At 39.1% G+C, this 21,348-nt stretch overlaps 1 protein-coding gene across 1 annotated transcript in view; it reads right to left on the minus strand.

Annotated features, from left to right (window-relative positions):
• CDK14 (cyclin dependent kinase 14) overlaps positions 1-21,348 on the minus strand; it is a 224,419-nt gene that overhangs the window by 85,013 nt on the left and 118,058 nt on the right. Inside the window, 3 exon segments of the mRNA XM_033165618.1 lie at positions 5,270-5,275; positions 5,277-5,361; positions 16,904-17,024. Coding sequence (XP_033021509.1) covers positions 5,270-5,275; positions 5,277-5,361; positions 16,904-17,024 — 212 coding nt within the window.

The raw sequence follows: 21,348 nt of genomic DNA on the forward strand, positions 1-21,348 counted from the left end.
GAACTAATGAATAGAGCATATAAAAAAGCAGCAAAAATCAAGACATTTCTGCCCATCTGATTAATTATGTTAGCAAGTCTTTACAATGTCCATGTCTGCATTTTGTCTAGGGCAGGTATTATTTCTATGGATGAAACTCTATTACTGCAAATATTACTATCATGTACCCTTTTTTCATTCATCAAAATTGTCTCTTATTTTCTAATGTGTGTGAGAAATAGAAGAGTAAGAATAATGGGCTCTAATAAGATACTTAAAGTTTTTTAAGCCCTGCCTGTTAATGGTTGCATATAAGCAGGCTTGATGGCGGGTCATTTTTATTTCAGATTTCTATCAATATGGACTACAAACATGAGCCTGACCAAACTGCGGGAGGCAGTGGAAGACAGGAGTGCCTGGTGTGCTCTGGTCCATGGGGTCATGAAGAGTCGGACACGACTAAATGACTAAACAACAACAAATCAATATGGAATTCTGTCTTCGTAATTAAACATTAATTTGTCTAATACAAGATAACAAGGGAACAGATAATCCAGTAGGCTCCATTTCCAATGCCATGGTCTATAAAATATGCATTTTGGTAATATGCCCAGTTGTAATTTTTTTCATAAAGTGAACCATTGAACCACATGTAACCACATATGTTGAAAACTGGTAAGGTTTTAAGCACAATTTCAGGACTATACAACACAGAAAAGCATACATCCAGCAATGTAGTGGTGCCTTCTAGAAAATGTATTAAGAGTACATTTGTTCTGCGTAGAAGGGAAAATTAAGCAGAATTGCAGGTAATGTTAATTCATTGAGGAGCTGTGGAGTACATTTTATAAATGAAGTTAGAAAACAGTAGAAAAGACAGTCACTACTAAGCCTTTAATCACTGAAATGCATGTCAGCTGCAAAAAAATCTACATTTAATTTATTAAAAAATAACCCAATATTGTACTACATGACTGAATCAACTAATCACATTCATTATATGTGCTATAGCAACCAAACCTAGGACAGCAATATGATAATGTTCATACATGAAACACCTATGCTATGCAGTGATGCCGGAGTGAATATTGGATAGAGCTGGGAAGACCCTGGTTCAAGCTTCCCATTTCAGTCATGGAAGTCACTGGAAACCCCGGGCTATTAACCGTCTCTCAGACTAATCTATCTCACAGGGTTTCAGTGAGGATAAAATGGGGAGGAACCATGAAATCTGGCATTTAGCTTCTTGAAAGAAAAGTAATACAGAAATTGAAGAAACTATATATGTATGTTGCAGCAAAACCAGGTGCCTTCATGTGCCCCACCTGCAATAAAGCATGCCTCTCCTGCATCTGTCTCTACAGTCGCAGCAGGTGCTGTAACTCTCCAGCAGTTTGACTTTACCTACAAAGGCACACTCTTCCATTGTCTCCCGAGACAGACGGATGCCAACAAGTGAAGAGATATGCCAAGATTAAAAACTTGAAGAGAACTCCTGAAAGACAGCTGTGCTTTTATTGAATATTCACCTTGAAAATATCCAAATGAACAAACAACACATCAAGTTGGGTTTAAAATGCCCATCACTACTTATTGCTGACAAAATGAACAAAGTCTTGCCATATTCCTATTCAGCATTCTGAACAATGTAATATATATTTTTCTCTGAAATGATTGCTTAGATATAATCATCAATCATTAGCACTCTCGGGAAGACTAGTAGGTGACCTTTTTAATTTTTCTATGATTAGTCATGGGTTTTTGAATTTATTTTATTCATAAGAGTATTTCTAAACTGACAACTCGTAAGAAAAATATACTGATTTGCAGTGAGCACTGGGAATCTATTGAGTAATTTTCATTTGTTCTCTCCAAATAAACATGTATTAAGGTAAGTTTTCTTCCCTTCCAGATTCTGAAAACGTGCAGTAATAGCTAAGTTGCTATAGCTCTGTGGCAGTTAATATAATAATAATTTTTTTTTATACCCGCCCTCCCGGCCAAGACCGGGCTCAGGGCAGCTAACACTGACTATAAATACAGTAAAAACATTAAAAACAAAACAAAAAGAGTTGATTAAAATATAAGTTAGAATACAGTTTAAAATGTAGCTTAAAATGCAGCCTCGTTTTAGTGGTAGCCTATAGATCAAAGCCATAAGGGGGGGGGGAATGTCAAATATTCACCGGGGCCAACTATCCATGCTGGTCCTACATGGGCCAGCAAAAAAAGCCGAGGGAAAATTCATATACAAATCCCATATAGGGGGTTTAGATAGATAGATGGATGGATGGATGGGGGGTTAGACTGAATCCAGCCCAAAGGCCAGGCAGAACAGCTCCATCTTGCAGGCCCTGCGGAAAGATGTCAAATCCCACAGGGCCCTAATCTCCTGCGGTAGGGCGTTCCACCAGGCCGGGGCCAGAACTGAAAAGGCTCTGGCCCTGGTTGAGGCCAATCTAACCTCCTTGGGGCTCTGGACTTCCAAAGTGTTGTTATTTATGGACCTTAAGAGGCGGTCCCGTAAGTACAAGGTCCTAGGCCACATAGGGCTTTAAAGGTCAAAACCAGCACCTTAAACCTGACCCTGTACTCCACTGGGAGCCAGTGCAGCTGGTAAAGCACTGGATGAATGTGATCTCACGGATAAGCAAATAATGTAACATTTATTCTTAAAACTCTTTACTAGCATGCACAGCTTTAATAGAGATAGTCACTTGTTCCAGGTAACAAGAGAAAAAAGAACGGTTGGTGGCGCAATAAAGGAAATGAAGATGTGAGTAACTCTTAGCATAATGCTTTGTATTTCATCATGCTAAGATCAAATAGACTGCAACCAATTACCATAGTGTAAATGCTGCATACGTATACATCTTAGGTCTTATTTTATTTTTACATTTTATACATACTCCCAAGTTATTTAGTGAATAGTTCTATTTCGTTTAGTCCTTCTCTATTGGCTATGTCTATGGTTCTAAAATTTTATCATACAGACTACATCCTCATTGAGGTTTTCCTCCACCAGATTCACGACACTAAGCGGAGAGGGTGTTAATAACATTCACTCTTCATTTATGTTGAACTGAGATTTGATACAGGGCCTCTTATTTCTCCCCAGATGAGGGGCCACACTAAGCTGAAACAATAGCTTTTAAGCCACTAAGAGTAAACAACCACATAGGGTACTTTTAGTGCTTTTAAATTAACCTTAATGTGAGTCTGGCTGACACTAGGTAATCTGATAGTGAACTGTTACTGGCACTGGAAATATAGAAGGACCACTAAGGTCCTTGATGCCTGCTTCACTGGCGATATATTGCAGAGAGAAAGCAACAGTAACCAAAGCAAGGTTCTTTGAACAGAGTGATAATTCCCTGTGAATCTTCCTATTGGAAAAAAGAAGTATAATTGGCCATTGGAGTCGTTCACATTTCTTTTCAGTTGTTAAACCAACTCTGCTTATATGTTGAAACAGTGTGCCAAAACTAAATTAAACAGACAATGGGTGACTCAATAATGCTTAAACAGTTAACTGGATATCAATCCCACAGAAGAAAGTGTTTAAAACTCCAACATGGATGGTGACTACAACATTTTTCCAGATTCAGAAATGTAAATGAGCTCATAAAAGATTGGGAGATAATTCACCTCCCATGAATTCATTCTTAAACTAACAAAAACAAAAACCTGTGATGTGCATCACATTATATATGCTATTTTGGCATACTCCCATATACCAGAAACATTCTCAGTTTGATCTAGACTCAAAAGGGAGAAAGAGTAATCTAGTTTGATCTAGACCTGAAAAGGGACAAGTAAAAGTGTAAGATAACTAGGGTAGCTGAAAATGTAAATGAGGTGCTATTAACTGTACAAATCACTGTACTCGTCCTTCTTATGAAAACAGTAGAAGAGGTGAACAGTGTAGAGCAAGTCTTATTCATAATCACAGACTGGCTAGTAACTAGGTATTTTTTCGTACAGACATTTGGTCCTGAACTCTATGCAGGTGCCTATGGAAAGGCTATGGAAACAGTTGAGAATATCTTACTTTGGCCCGATATTTGATTTTTCTTCTTCTGATAATGGAAATTGAGGCCATTTCTGATCATAGTCTGATTACTGAACATTCTAACAAGGCTCTGGCTCAGAACCCTTAGAACCGTCAGAAACTCATATTTTGAGTTTCAAATTTGATGCTGGTATACTCACTAGTTTCCAGTTGAAGGGGCTTCTTAGCCTATGGCCTGTGATTTTTATAAACACAGTATTGGTTTTGACAACCATGCAAATGCTTAAGAATGTTATTAAATATGAGTTATGACCTGATGTGTTGATCAAAAAAAAGTTCATTGAGAACCACAGTAGATAAAAAAGGAAAAGCTTGAGAACCACTGTTCTGGTATACAGAGCTATCCCTAGGGGGCAAGTAGTGTCACCAAAATTATAATGGTCTGAACTCAAGTTTTTGGAAAAATAATTATTGCTGGTAATGTTCAGAATTCAGGGGAAATGCAGCTATTGATTCAGCCTCTACAGTTGTGTATGGTCTCACTGTGAAGGAATTAATTTGTTTTGGTTATCTTAAACAACCACCTGATTAACTTTGTACACACAGATTCCACTTTCTGAACACAATGCGTATCCAGGAAATTGTTAGGCAAGCATTCTCACAATGAGCTGATGATTTCCATATTTCCCATGGAAACATTAGAATCGTGATTTGTCCATGCTCCTTCTCTCCCTGGTTTCTGCCCAAAAGCCAAACAAAGGGAAACTAATTATCCAATCTCTCCTTCTCTCTGATTTGTCCCAATCTCTCTCCCTCCATTTCTGCCCAAAATGACTTTCTGCCCCTGACAAGCAAAACACAAACAAGTAAGGAAGTAGGCAAACATTTAGCTCTTCGGATATCATTCAAACACCTACAGGTATTTCAAAAATGATTAACCAACTTCATGTACACATTCACTAAAGCATGGGGGAAGGAAGTAATCCTTTTTAAGCAGAGTAGTCCCATTTTTAATAACTGTCAAATGGATATTCTAATGATGCACACAATGTATCTAGCTAGATAATTACTGACAGTATTTTTGTTTGAAGTGGTTGACCAATTTAAACAAACTCTGGATTTCAAGGGATTCTGACATAATGCTCCAGCCACTTCCACCATGGAAACTCCATTCATTTCAGTGTGGTTTATATAAGGTTCCTGGTATTTATATTTGGGTAGAGGAGGCAGTTGTCAGCATGCAATAATCAATGCAGGGGAAGCGGGAAAGAGACTTACCAGAAATATTCTTCAGTTGATCTTGAATGTCCTTCATTCCTGGAAAAGCAGCAACACCTTGAATCATTTCAACAAAGATACAACCAACTCCCCTGGAAAGAAAAAAGTTTAAAATATTTTTTTGGGGGGAAATCTCATATTAGAAACTGGTACACAGTACATTGGTTTTCAAGATATTTTTTTCTTTGCTGCAAAAAGATGCAAGACAGATACCATACATTGAATGCCTGACATTGACTCAGAACTATCTCCTTGAAAACAGTTTATTTCAGTGTGAATTGCAAAATTAAAAAGCTGTTCTGGTGGTTTCTTTGATTGCACAATGGCAGAAACACCCCATGGTTTGTAACATCTTAAATAAAATGAAGTGCAGTCACCCCTGCAGTACAGGAGCACATGCACAACAAATAACAGGAAATCCCCTAATAGGGGCTAGGACATGGGTAGGCAAACTAAGGCCTAGGGGCTGGATCCGGGCTAATCACCTTCTAAATCCGACCCACAGACAGTCTGGGAATCAGCACGTTTTTACATGAGTAGAATGTGTCCTTTTATTTAAAATGCATCTCTGGGTTATTTGTGGGGCATAGGAATTTGTTCTTTCCCCCCCAAAAAAATATAGTCTGGCCCCCACAAGGTCTGAGGGACAGTGGACCAGCCCCCTGCTGAAAAAGTTTGCTGACCCCTGGCCTAGGACATGATTCAAAGAACTGCTCTCAACCAGTTACATGTGCCCAAAGGGTTTGTCCTGGTGCTTCTCAAAGAGCCTTTCATGTTACATGGCAAACTGTTTCAAAGCTGTTTGTGTATGAAGGAGTTTATGTTTTGTTTTTACACCTAAGTCAGAATTTTCACTGGCTATGTCTAAAATGTTGCTTTAGATACAGCCACGGTTTTAGTTCTGAATGAACCAGATGGTTACTTCTGACTATATAGACTATATGTTCTGTGTTACCACTGAATAGTAAAGATATTTACCACTGAATATTATAGTTTCTGATGCTCACTTTGCAAATAATGAAAGCAAAAGCAACAAAAGAAGCAGCATGTTTATTGCTGTGTATGCCATCATATTTATCATTGACCACAGCTTTATTTACCTATAACAGCAGCATTGTGTTTCATTGTACTGTTCCTGATTTGACCTAAGCACTGATGTTCTTACACAATAGGGTTCAACATTTGGATAAGATATGCCTCAGCTAAACGTTTTTCTACATTTCCATGTGGGTTGAATATGTATCATAACAACCTAAAAGTAAATATGCATTTCAGTACTCCAACAACATCTGAATAGTTCATGACATAATTGCTAGAATGAAAATAATTCTCAAAAGTATTTTCAAATGGCAATGATATACAGTCGTACCTCGTGTTGCTTTCGTTGCGGGTTGCGAACGGCGCGGGTTGCGAACGTGCCAAACCCAGAAGTACCGGAATGGGTTACTTCCGGGTTCAGCAGTTTGCGCATGCGCAGACGCGTCAAATGATGTCACGCGCATGCACAGAAGCGCCAAATTGCGATCCGCGCATGCGCAGAAGCGGACTGCTCATGATGCAAACAGGGCTCCAGAACGGATCCCGTTCGCATCCAGAGGTACCACTGTATGTGGAAAGTAACATATTTTAAGTGTGCCATGTAGTGAAACACCATCTCTTTAAACATGCAATCTGCTTTCATTAATTAAGAGATCCTAACGGAATATTTAAGAGTCACATTTGGCAAAGAGCCCTTTAATTAAAACTCATTTAGTGATATAGGTGTCTTGGTTTTTAACCCAGTTAGAATACATAGCTAAAATTTAGTGCACAATCTAGTTTCATCAACTGCAGTCTTAAAAAATATTGTTTAAGATAGCTGAGATTGAAAAGAAGCATATTGTTAAAGTATGACAAAGACCACACAACACACTTCATATCTAATCCCTAGTTATGTTCCTTGTGCTTAAAAAATGGGATTGAAATTATTCTCCATAACTGTCTAGGGCATACGGAAGGAATTGATTGAATTGATGAAGCTGCCATTCGTCACCTACTTTGGTAAATGCTTCATTAAACCCAATGTATCTTTGTCAAACACAGACAATATTTAAAACTGTGATTTAATAATGTATTCATATGAGGAGGGAGGAGAGAGAGATCTTGCAGACATAGGTATCCTGAAAGCAGGTAGTTCAAATTCTGTTCATGCATCCAAACACTGGCCATTTAATTCATTTTAAGTATCAGAGTGATCCTAGGAACTTTTAAATATCCATGAATGTCAAGTGGTAAACTTCATTGATAGAGAAATTTAAAGTTTTCATTTTTTTTAGTGAATCATTTAGTAAACTGACTCTTTGTAAAATGGCAATTCTTGAAAATGTAAATTCAGATTGCAAATTTCTTAAATGATGAGCCAAAGATAAGTAGTTGTTACAGTAGGGGTAAAGAACCTATTGTTCTCCAGCTGTTGCTGGATTACAACTCCCATCACCCTTGACCATTGGTGACACTGACTGGAGCTGACATCCAACAACATCTTGAGTGCCACAGGTTCTCCAATCCTGTCTTAGGGACTGGTCAGACATTACAGGCTGTGTTCAAATGATCAAATATAAGGTTTACTAAAAGAGGACAAATAACTGTACATAGAATGTTGCCTTGTCATTGTCTCATCTACCTCAGTGTTGTTTACATTGGATGGAAGTGGATCACTGGTGTTTCACAAGGGGGCTTTACAAAAAAAAATACTGGTAGTCGTAATCAGGATTACAAAAATAAAAATCTAAAAGCCCAACACTGTAATACAGGAGGAGGGGGGATTTTGGAGCATTGTTCATTATGCTGTTAATGTGGTCTTGAGGATCACCTTTTCTGTTCTTCTGACAACCTCCATTGAGAGGTATATAACCAATTATAGCACTGATCACATACAAAGAGTGGTCCAGAACCAAGTTTTGATACTTATCTCCCCGCAAAAAGGCCCTACAACTGGGCAACCTGAAACGAGGTATGCCAAATCTGTCTATAGCTGCCTGCATCTTCCTGACTTGCCAGAAAACAGTATCCTCAGGCTCTTAAAACATGCTAGTGTCCAATGGTTGTTGTTGTTGTTGTTGAATTAACCTCAAACTAACATCACATGTAGCTATCCTAATACTGTTTCTTGGCAGAAGGTAATAGAACCCTTGCATTAAAAAACAAAACATCAAAACAACTGAAGCTGGAGTGACAACCATATGATGCAGAAATGTGTGCCTTGCTCTCTCATGACAGCAAGCATAACTAAGCCTATTACATGTACTGGTGGGAACATATGGCCATACTAACTTAATACTGTGCTTCAACTGTTCCTCTTAATTTTCTAGAAGCCTTGCATTTACCACAGCAATGATGGAACTAAAACTAACATCAACACAATACATAATGTTTAAATAAGTATTTCGACTGTGGAACTACTGGACAACAGGATGCACTCTCTACTAATAATGCTTATGTAAATTGTTTCAGAAGAGATGTCATGTGATGCAACAACAAGAGGAAAGACTTTAGCTTCTGTGAATTTTTACTCTCTAAAATCCTCTAGTGTGTTTTTTTTAAAGCAGGGGGTGTTGGGAGACTTTGGCACAAAAGATTTAAAGCAGGAGTAGTTAAGCTGTCCCTCAAAACATTATTGGACCACAACTTCCATCATCCCTGACCACTGGCTGTGACAAATGGATCTTGAATCATCCTTCCAAGGCCCCTAAAGTTAATCAGGGTTGGGTAGAGTGTCAAGCAATCAGTAGGCAATGAAGAGTTAAAAAATAAAACCTGACAGTTATGCTGTCAGATAGGGCTTGGAAAGATGTGGGTTACTGAACTCCGCTGTTTTTGGCAGAATAGACTAGAACCCTTGCAACAAAATGAGTTGACAATTTCCACCAAATCCCACCATTCCACCTCCCACTGCCTTCTAAGCCAACATGAAATGAGTTGTAGCCAATGCCAGTGATATTCAAAGTTCACTCACTGAAATAATGGACATAAGTAACTTTAGTTCATTAATTTCAAAGGGGTCTAATCTGAGTAGACTTCAGTTGGGTACAACCCAAAGTGCACATATATGGACAACTTCACTGATTTAAGAATCCTGTTTACACTGTCAAGTGGTACAAACTGAAAAGAAATTCCAGGCAATGAATAAGCAACTGCAGGTGAGAGTAGATCTGAAAGTGGCCTCTAGCCCGTATTTGAATTTGTTGTGAGTCTTCCTCCATCATCTATTTAATTTCCCCCCAAACAATTTCATTGCAAGGAGGTCCCCAGAAAACTGTTCTACAGATCCAGAGAAGCTCAAGGACCATGCTTGAGACAACCACAGGATGCTAAGTTAAGGAAGTTGATAGGCAGTTCACAAGCAGCATCCCCAGTGTGTCTCTTAGGTCTAAGGTCAGGCCCTTCAATTCTGCCTGAGATAGACAGGTCTTGTGCTAAGTGAGATGGAAATCCTATGGACTACAGTACATTCTCTCCCAACAATCAGTACTCAAAGCTATTCAGCCACTTGTTTGGAAACCTTTAATTCTGTAAAGGTTTGCTTCAGGATAAAGATGCAACTCTAAGCAATCTTACATTCCAAATACTTTTTTTAAATGACCTTAATATATTCTCAGGCCATAGTAAAAGGTGAAACATCTATACGATCTGCAGAAAAACCAGAGACTGGTTTCTTCATGGACTGAACAAAATGTTCTTCAATAAAACAGGATTAATTGCCCATCCAAAATGTGGGAACAAAGGATGCTTCTTGAGATAAAATGCCTCAACCTAATCTCAGAAGATCATTCTGCTGAAAGTTAATTCAGCTGATTACAGCTGATAAAGAGTTCAGTGTCAGCATCTTTGCAGAAGTTTAATTAAGAATAGCTTGATAGTTATCATAAAATTCTGACCTCTTATGGATTAGCAATTCTTTAGGGTGAGTACTGAAGGTAAAGAGAAATCTCCTCAGCTCAAATATTTGTTTTTGGACTAAAATAGAAGTAATTTCCCAAGTATAAATTCCTTAACCGACTGTTTACTGGAAATACTTTTAAAAAATCAAGTTTTGCAAATATCCATTATTTCTGTGTTATAACTAATTTTGGGGTGAGCGGTGCTGGCACTTTCAAGAGCCGACAAACATGCCAGGGAATTGAATTGCATGCAGCTGTGTATATAAGTGCATCTTTATGCACAGCCCCATATCCAAAGCAATGACCAGAGGAAGAATGACTTTTGAGAGGAGCACAGAGAAGAGAAACACCATGGTGCATCTGCCCCAGCTGCAACAAAACTTGTCTTTCCCATATTGCTCTCTATCTTCTTAACACGGGACAGAGAAGGAAAGACAGAAATCAGACAGGGCAACCCTTGCCAGCTTGGAAACATGGCAAGTGCTCAGGATTGTAGGAAGGAAAGTGCTAGTAGAGGTAAAAAGGGAAAAAAGGGGGGGGGAATTGAGATTAAGTATTAGTTCGCACCAATGCCTTTTAGCCTCAAAGTATTAAAACATCAGGATTTGTTGACATTAAACATCAAAGTTTTCAAATGTTACACCTGAGATTATGCTAAATAAAACATACTAATTGCCTGAACAAAGAAAAGAAAATACTGCACTTACAGCAATGCTTGATGCTATTTTATGTCACACAATTCATCCAGCATATTACCACTCTACATGCTGACAGTAGTAAATTGCAGAACATTCCCCCATTGATTCTTACTGCTAGCCACAACCACTAATGCATGTATGTCTTCATTAATATTCTTAAAATTGCCAGTGGCTATTTGCAGAGAAAAGTGGAGAATGTTAATACTGTACATGAATCATTAGTTTTTGGTTACTCTCCCAATGCCCTCCAATGACAAATGAAGTGCATGAATAGCTTACAGCCACTGCCACCTGCTTCCCAGAAACTGCCCAGTAGTTAATATTTATATTTCCTTTTCAATACTTGTCCCTATGCCTCCTTTTCAACTCATCAAGACATATAACTAGAAGCATTTCACTGTAATCCAACAGTGTCACTGTAAACTAATAGCTGACAACTTTATTCTCTCTTTATGTAAAACCAGCTGAGATCTGCATAACTATGTGAGGGGGAGAATGCTTACTTTCCCTATCAAAACTTCCATACAAGTGATCGTATTATACAAACAACTCACATTACCATTAACATACCCCAGCCACCCAAGAACTAGGTAGCAATGTTGTGTAATAGCTGACCAACATCCCAACAGTTTTGTTTATTCCCTTACTAGCTAAACTTCTTCCCACCAACAGAAAATACACCTTTCTTTAGGCATTGCACTGTCACTTCCTCCCCCACACTATCATTTGCATGTTTACAATATAAAAATGTACAATTTAAATTTCATCCCTTCACCATTTCCCTCCCTTATAAATGGACATACATACAACACCAACCCCACCCCGGTCAAATTTTAATATTCTTACTGGAGCTTTGTAATGTATTCTATGTAGGGTTGTCATTAATGCTGTTTCAGAAGCTTCAGTCAGTGCTAAATGCAGCCGCTTGACTGCTAACTAGGTTGGCTCTTTGGAATCATGTCACCCTGATCCTGAGGTAACTGGCTACCAATCTGCTCCCAAGCCAAATTCAGGATGTTAGTAAAGACTTACAAAGCTAGATACGTGGAGGAGCTTCTTTTCTTCTGTATACATTTGGCCAAGTTTCAACATCAGCAGCTGAAACCCACTTGGTTGTTCTGCAGCCTAAGGACATCTATTATGCAGCAATAAGCTAAAGGGTCTATTATGTGATGGCACCACATGCAGAATGCCCTGCCACTTTATATAAGATTGGCACCAACTCTTTAATGAGTTTCAGCATCCGTTAAAGGGCTATTTCAACAGGCCTTTATGGGGACTTGAATCAGCTATCCTAATCTTGATGCTCCTCCTGCTTTTGACTCTATGGTTATTTTATTTGCTCTTCTACTGTGTTACAGGTTGGATTGGAAATTATTTTAAAATCTTATGATTTTCCAATGCCACATTATGATGAAGAATGGGTTATAAATATTTTAAATAAAGTAAGAGATCCAATCAATTTCAAACCAAAGGGTTGTATCCAACTAAGATCTATGCAGAGCAGATCCACTGAAATTAAGGGACCTAAATTAATCATGTCCATTAATTTCAGTTGGTCTAATCTGAGAATGACCAGAAATGGGTACAACCAAAAGCTCTTACACATAGCTATAGAGCAGGGGTAGGCAACCTAAGGCCCGTGGGCCGAATGTGGCCCAATTGCCTTCTCAATCCGGCCCACGGACAGTCTGGGAATCAGCGTGTTTTTACATGAGCAGAATGTGTGCTTTTATTTAAAATACATCTCTGGGTTATTTGTGGGGCATAGGAATTCATTCATTTCCCCAAAAAAATATAGTCCGGCCCACCACATGGTCTGAGGGATGGTGGACCGGCCCACGGCTGAAAAAGGTTGCTGACCCCTGCTATAGAGGTTTCAAAGGCATTAGCACTCCTTTCCCTCAGGGCTTTTGCCTTTTATTGTCTATCTATCTTATTGGAGAGGAGCAAAATTAGCACATTGGTTTTTCGCAAATCTACTGTTCTGGGCTTTAATTTGATACTTTGTTTGTACAAGTGCCCAGCAGTCGTTCCCAATTAGCAAAGTACTGTGGACCCTCTGTTTTACAAAGGCCAAGCCATACACCACCTACTTTTGATATCTATATGGTAGTTTTTGTTGTGTGAATGGTGCTGTGAACCCCCTAGTTGAGTTAAACGGAACCCCTGGGATCCGCAGACCACCAGTTGAGAACCACTCTCCTATGGCATTAGCCAAAGCTGGCATCATTCTTCACAGGCAGATAGTTCAGATGGAAAATTTAGATGATTAGGTAACCATTAGTTAAAAGTTATTAGTCAAACAGGCGCTTATAAAGATGGTATATTAAATGTTTAACAACAATCAGAAACTAAAATCATTCAGAAACTTACTTATAAAGCCGTAAGGCTTGGCCTTGGAGCTTTTGACCTTTTGTTTTGAATAGCAGTCAGCCAATTCCCCAAATGAAATTTAGAAGTTTTCCATGTTGCACGATGATGCCATTTGAGAAGCACAATTTAAAGCTCTGCTAGGAGCCAACCTAGTTGTGGTGTTCACCAGACAGTAGTTATAAAATGTGTAAGGTTGTGTGGCTTTTTTTTTTTTTTTTTTTTGTAACAAACAACACAGTTAATCACAAAGCTGAAATGAACCTAATGTCTTGCAAAACTTAGACCACTGGCACAATGCAAGGTGCCTCACAAATAACATCTCACAGCTGTACTGTGCCCCGTATCTTGAAGCCTTCAAAGTAGAAAACTCTAATTAGAGGGGATAGTCACATGCTACAGGAAAAGTATAACCTGGGCCTGGGCCCGGGCCCAGAAGCCAATGTGACACAATAAGAAATTTCCCAACTGAGGTATATCAGTTATTCTCCAAGCATAAAGTGAAACTCATCCAATACACAATGTATACACAGCAATCTATATGTGGAACAATAAACATTTATGACAACAAATATGAAGCACTTGTAGCATTAGTATAATCTCCAGAATCCAATATAATAGATTCTGTTGAAATCAATGAACACTTCCATGAAATGTTTCAGATCTGGGTGCTAACATTAGATGAACACAGCATAATACTTTTACTCTGCACATCAACAAAGACACTCAGAAAAGGAATACTTTTCATCTGTCAGCTATTTGATCTGTCTGCTCTTCACTGCAACCTCATCTTGTGATTTGTTCAGTATTTTCCAGAAGATGAATTATTTGTCATTTTATTGGATTCATATATTTGACAGATGCAATCAGTACTGCCTCATTTTTCATCTGGAACAAAGCATTCTTATTGAAAAGCACCCTTTATATGTCTTTTTGACTTGTGTTAAAGGTCCTACATCAGGGAACATCAATATTTCATGACTATTATTAAATACATTATTTTTGTGTTCCCCTGCTAGGACCAGTTTTCACCTTGGCAATAGTAATATATAATGGTTGAAGGGGAAGTCTCCATTTGGTATTAGAAAGACATCAATTCTGTACTAAATTAGAGCATCTCTATTAATGTTTCAAAATTACTGCAGCATTCCTGTCAGAACCATGACCTTTGCATTTATATAATAAAATTTTAATTTGATGATCATTTTTGTCTGAATAATGCTACACAGTCAATTAAATCCTTAATATCTTTCACACCCTCCCAAAAGAGCATCTTCTTCCTGAGAATAAAATCAGAATTTATACATCCATTAATATGAATTTTCAAAATTATTATTTATTAAATTTATATCCTGAACCTTCCTCCTAAGGAACCCAGGGATCACACACAGCCCCCTACTCCTAGCAGCAAAAAATTAGAGCCAAACTAGATGTGATGGCAGCAAACACTATCCATGATCCTATCTACGTAGGAGGGGGGGGCAGTTTTAACACCAAGATGTGCCATTTTGGAGTACAGAACTCTATCTTCCCAGTCACCTTTATTTTCAGATGAGTTTCAAATACCAGAAGCATGCTCAGCTCTGATAAGAGTGCCTGGACACAGGTGGTAACTTATGGTAGGCTTCAGTAGCACACCAGGCTTCAGTAGCCCTCATTCATGAGTCCCTTTTGCTGTTAAATTCAACTATTATATTGGGAGTGGGGGGGGGGGAGAGAGAGAGATCTACTGCTGTTGCAATAAGTCTGCCCTTTATGCTTCAGCCTTTCTTTCAACAGGTAAGGGCCAATGCTTCATTCAGCCGGTGGTGGAATGGGTATTATGGCTTGCTTTATTGAATTACAGAAAAAAATGAGAGGCACTGCTACTCTACAACCAAGCCACTGGACGATCCTGGCCACAGGGTAGATAAGCATGACCTTTGCCTTTTCCCTAAGTCACACATGAAAACAGAGCTGATGCAGCATCTGTCATCAGGAAGGAACAGAATATAGCACTCCAGTGCTAGGCAGTGTAACCAATACCCTCCTTCCTTCCAACAGAGAAGCTGCAGGTGGAGGCAAAGTGCAACTAATTCCCATACTACATACTTAATAAAAAAAATAAAAAAAATCACTGTACAGTTGAAATATTAGAAATGGGTATTGTTTTTGCTTGATGATATGCTCAATGTCCCAGGTAACACTGTTTTGTCTTAATGCTCATTGTTTTTACACAATTGTGTGCCAATGTTTAGGACCAGCCAGCCCTGTCATTAGGCAGAGTGAGAAACTTGTCTCAGGTGGTGTGGGACAAGGAGTGGCAGCAAAGCGCTGGAAGACAAAAGCAGGCTTTTGCGAGTGGGGGCGGCGGGGAGGAATGAACAGCATCTCCGCTGATGCCCACCTCCCCCTGCTCGCAAAAGCCTGCTTTTGTGAGCGGGGGGTGGGGGACGAACAGCATCTCCGCTACTGCCCCCTGCCTCTCGCCGAATGTGGTGGAGGCGGGGGGCAGCAGCGGAGCAGATGCTGCTGGATGCTCCCCGCAGCCTGCGTTCACAAAACAAGCCTGTTTTTGGGAAAGGAGGTGGCAGGGAGGATCTAGCAGCACCTCCGCTGCCACCCCCCGCCGAATGCGGCGGAGGGGGAGCGGCAGCAGGCAGCGGAGCAGATGCTGCTGGATCCTCCCCGAAGCCTCCATTCGCAAAAACAAGCCTGTTTTTGCGAACGGAGGTGGCAGGGAAGATCTAGCAGCATCTCCGCTGCCGTCCCCCGCCGAACGCGGCAGAGGCAGGGGACAGCAGTGGAGCAGATGTTGCTGGATCCTCCCCACAGCCTCCGTTCGCAAAAACAAGTCTGCTTTTGCAAACGGAGGCAGCGGGGAGGAACGAGCAGCATCTCCTCCGCTGCCCGCCGCCCACTGCCTCTCACCACTTGCTTGACAGGGAGCCTTTGCTCCATAAGACGCACCAACATTTCCCTTACTTTCTAGGAGGGAAAAAGTGCATCTTATGGAGCAAAAAATACGGTAACTTTGACTCTTTCTCAACTGCCACCTGACCTGACAGCAGCCATTCCATTGGGCAGGAGTGGAAGGAATGAAGATGAACTGGTTTATCCCATCTGTAAGACAGCAGCTGTCTTTGGCTACTTCTTCTTCATCTGCCACCTAGCAGGAGTTACGCAATCGAGCTACCCAAATTGCTCCCATCCAAGCTGGTCACATAAAGTTTCTAACTAAGAACCGGTACCTGAGTTTACCCAGTCTTTTTTCCCCCTTTTGTGCTACGTCTTTTAGATTATAAGCCTGAGGGCAGGGATTATCTAATTTTTTTATTGTTTTTAACTGTAAGTCCACCTGAGAGCCTTTTTTGGTTGAAGTATGAGACGAAGATAAGATAGTTAACCATTGGAGAGAGCATAGAGATTTCTTACAGAAACAGTATCTGGAAACTTTAGTCTACAAACAGTGTACTGCTTTATCTTACAGAGAACTCCTATGCACATGTATTCCAAAATAAGTTCCACTGAGTTCAATGGGGCTTTTTCCTAGGTCAGCATGAACTAGATTGCAATCTTTGCTTGTCAAGCCCACTGTTTGTCTAACAAATCAAAGTCACAGCAAGTTAGAACATATGGACCCTGTAAACGCACTGTATTCTTACCACATATCAAGGCAGGTGGAATATTCTGTTGAGCCTAAGAGGACATCTGGAGGTCTGTACCACAGGGTAACCACTTCATTAGAGTATGTATGACTAGGGACAGATTTGGCTCTTGCAAGTCCTAAAGAGCAAATACAAGCACAACAAAGAAAATCAGCATATAAAGAAATAAAGGTCACGTTAGATCTTTAAAAGGTATGTGTAATATGAGTCTGCTTGAAAAAGTAGATTGTGTTTCTTCTGGCCATGTGTTAAGTTAATCAGAGAAAAAAACATATCCATTTCTATCATTCAACACATCACAAAACAAAGCTACAGATCATGAAATATCAAGTGACTGCATTATTGTTTCAGTCATTATAGGGCTGTCATTATTATTTTTATTTAGGATCTAGTTTTTCATGTTTAAAAAGAGGAAGTATTAGGCACAATTTTTTAAACTATTTAATAAAAAACTAAGAGATGAATCCTTAAATGTTAGCATTTGGCACAGGGAACATAACCTGTGTAACTCAAGACAACTAATGGATTAAACAGAGAGCTAAATAGCTCATACACTGAGTAACATTTAAAGCTTCAGGCACATACAGTATATCTGCATACAGTACTGCTAGGAAAAATATATGCCATCTGCCCTTAACCTTGAACATTTAACATACTGCTCTGTGCTAAGAGTAAGACTGCTGGTCTTGGATGCAATAAGTCAAATTCCTTTTCAACTGTGAAACAAACAGAACAGCAAGTCACTACCTCATAGGACTTGTGAAGCTAAAATTCCACTCTAGGCATATCTGAGAAGAGCAACATCATTCCTTCTAAAACCATTTATTCTAATAGTAAACAAAGGTAGCTGAGTAATTATCAGCTTGGAAATAAACTGAAGTAAACCCCCCCCCCCCCAATTGATCTGTTTCACACTAAGCCGAGATCCCAGTGCTTAATTCTTCCTTGGTTGTTTTACTGCTATGTCACATTGAGATAAGTCACAGTTTGGCTTAGTGTGGGATCTGAACCCAGGGTTGAGGTTTAGCACTTCTGGACAAACCACAAGCTGCAGCCACGGAACAAACCTTGGTTACAGTTTGTGGTTAGTCTGGTGAGCGCTAAACCACAAGCCTGGGTTTGGACAGCATGTTATGTAAAACTATGGCTTAGCTCAGTGTGGCACAGGTCATTGTGATTCTCTTCAAAAGGTATTTACTAGGCTCAAATGTATTTTAACAGCAGCACAGCCACTATAATTTCAAAAGCATTGTGATAATTAAAATACCTGCATGCAAAGGGTTCCAGGTTCAATCCCTGGCATCTTAAGTTAAAGGATCTTTAATAGTTGGTGAAGAGTGATCAAGATTATACAAATTATTACAGGAATCAATATTTGATTGGATTCTGTGACTGCTCTTTTATATTACAAGAAGGTATTGGTACAGATTTAGATTTTGATAGAATATGGCTAAAAATTGTGACAAAAATTAAAAGCCACCACAGTTTAAGGAATGGAGAGAAAATGGCATGTTCACATGGCATGCTAAGCCAAAAAGTGTGAGCATGCAGAATCCCAGTGGCAAAATCCCAGTAGCTTTGCTCCTCACCAGTCCTTTTTGCTGCCATGCTCTGCTTAGTGTGTTGTGTGGTTCATAATGAAAATTCGAAAATTATTTTCTCAGAGTAAGAGAGGAGGTACAGGCTTATGGAACCAGTTGCTGAATATGAATTCTATTTAGAAAAAACTGAAAGCTAGTTTATCTGCTGTAAATTTGAAGATGGGTTTTTCCTACTGTAGTTTATATTTATGCTATATTTGGTAACATGTTTTGAAAATAGCAAAAAAAGAAAAATACCAGAGCATGCAGATGACCAGGTGGGATGAACTGAGCATGAAATATTCTAGAAAGGCGTAACTGCTTGGCAGTTATAAAGGCTGAGCCTATTAAATTATATGGATGAATTAATAAAAAACAGCACAGAATTATTTTGCTATCTAGCAGCTGCCACCAGAATATTACATGCAAATAACTAAAGGTCTCAGGAAACACTAGCATTAATCAATGGATAGATAGAATGTGGGGATATACCTTAATGTCTAAGCTGACACCCTTCCTGAGCTCAAAACAAACAGGACAAAGACAAAATACTTTTGCAGCAAATGTGATTCCCCAAATGTTAAAAAAAAATGCTCCTTCTTCAAAAGATACAATGTGACTTTGGGATGTTCTAAATTCTAAAGAACTGATTATGCTTTGTTTCTTTTTCTTGGTTTTATCACTTTCATGCTATCTATTACCTTTACTTTATTGATTCTATATTTTAATACTGTAAGCTTTTCTTCTATTTCATTTCAACATGTTTAATAACAACATATTTAATAATAATAATAATAAGGTTGGGCTACATGTTTAAAATAATTGTGCATCATTCAGCAGTTATGCAGAACATCAAATACTAGTAGTTCAACCTTTTAGGTATACAGTACTATTACTCTCAGAAATCTTAAAAAAAACCCACATCTTCTGGGGCACAACAAAAGGTACAAATGAATGACAAGTTACAGCATTGTTGGCTTTCCCCATCTTTTGATTGATAACCTAGACATGGCAACATATTTCATATTGTTTGTACATCCAAACATGCTAACTCGTGCAAAATTTATCTAACTGCTTCCTCCAGCTGAGGAAAAACTGTAGGACAGGATTAATTAGCACAGCATGTGTGATCACTTTGTTTAAGGATTCCTTGTCTGTTTCCATGGTTACACTACAGGAAGCCACGCGCTCTTCCAAAAGTCAGTGCTGCTTGTATTAGCGATCATTATAACTTTTATGAAGCGAACATAAAGTAAAAAGGTAATGGGAAAGATAGCCAGATGAGCATGTAATATTTGAATATTATTACTTATTCGGTCTGAAGATCTATAGTGATAGTTTCATGACAATCCAGTAAGGTGAATTTCAGATCTTGCTCTTTTTGCCAGATTAAAAAAAAAGTCACCAAAACAGCACCCTGCCCCTGTGCCAATTCTCTACAGTAACAAGACAACCATGAGGCAGTTGTCAGAAGTCAAGGCACATCACCTAATCGCCATGCCTATCATTAGCGCAACACAAAACTGATAAAGTAATAGGTGAAGCAGCTGTGCTGTTTATGTTTTGCTTTGTGTACTTCTGCCATGCAATAAATTCTACATACAATGCATACCCAAGATAATTTAATGCCAATTAAATTCTTCTTAATCACTTTAAACAGTCCTTTGTGAACATAAATAATGCAGTTAAAAGCATGTGTGTTATTCTCCACACCTTCAACACAACTTTACATGTTGAGTAGTGATTCTAATCTGTGCTAATGGATGTAAGCACAGAATGCAAGGGATACTTATTATTCAGAATTAATCAATTACAAATGCTTGCCATCCACCTTTGTGTACTAATTTTCAAATATTAATGCTGCAATCGATGCATGTTACAGGAAAGGGCACAACACTCAGTAGAATCTTTCATCTCTATTATCCAGATTTCCTAGTGCTTCAAAAGTCAAGTGGTATCCCCTTCCACCCTCATGATGTACACAACTGCAGTTTTAAATTCTGATTACTTAAATGTTTCAAATGGCTCATTCTGTATGAAGACATGGGATTAGAAAGGACCAAACATCTGTATTTCTCAAATGACTTATATTCTTAAATACTCAGAAGACACTAGCTTGAATATGATAACTGTATTGACAGCTGATTAGGGGGGCTATATTGATACAGGTCAGGAGAATAGTCTTTAAGGAGGTTCAAAATTCCAAAAATTCACTAGTTCATAATTTGAGTGGAGTAACATGCAGACTTGCCTGATAAAGTGGGCTTCATTAGACTGACCACAAGGCTAGAAGAGACTCAGACCAAAAGCCCATGTTCCACCTACTGAAGTTTACAGTGGCAATGTTCTGACAATCTTATCTCAGCTCTATAAACTAAGATATTAATGGGACTTAATCAATGCACGACATGCCTTTGCAGCAAGAGAAATCAAACCAGGAAGCCTCTAATGGACTGTGGTTTGCTAGTTTAGAGGAAACTAGAACTATGGTTGTCTTTGTCCATGGAGTTTTCTTGGCAGGGATACTGGAGTGGCTTGCCAGTTCCTTCTCCAGGTGGATCACGTTTGGTCCAAACTCTCCACTATGACCTGTCCTTCTTGACCTGTCCATAGCTTCCCTGAGTAATTCAAGCCCCTTCGCCACGACAAGGCAGTGATCCATGAAAGTTAGAGGTGGCAAGAATACACAGAGGAACTATACCAGAAAGATATGGAGGTCTCATACACCCCAGGTAGTGTGGTTGCTGACCTTGAGCCAGACATCCTGGAGAGTGAAGTCAAATGGGCCTTAGAAAGCCTTGCTAACAACAAGGCCAGTGGAAGTGATGATATTCCAGCTGAACTATTTAAAATCCTAACAGA

This window comes from Lacerta agilis, chromosome 12 (genome assembly GCF_009819535.1).
Source record: "Lacerta agilis isolate rLacAgi1 chromosome 12, rLacAgi1.pri, whole genome shotgun sequence".
Taxonomy (NCBI): Eukaryota; Metazoa; Chordata; class Lepidosauria; order Squamata; family Lacertidae; genus Lacerta; species Lacerta agilis.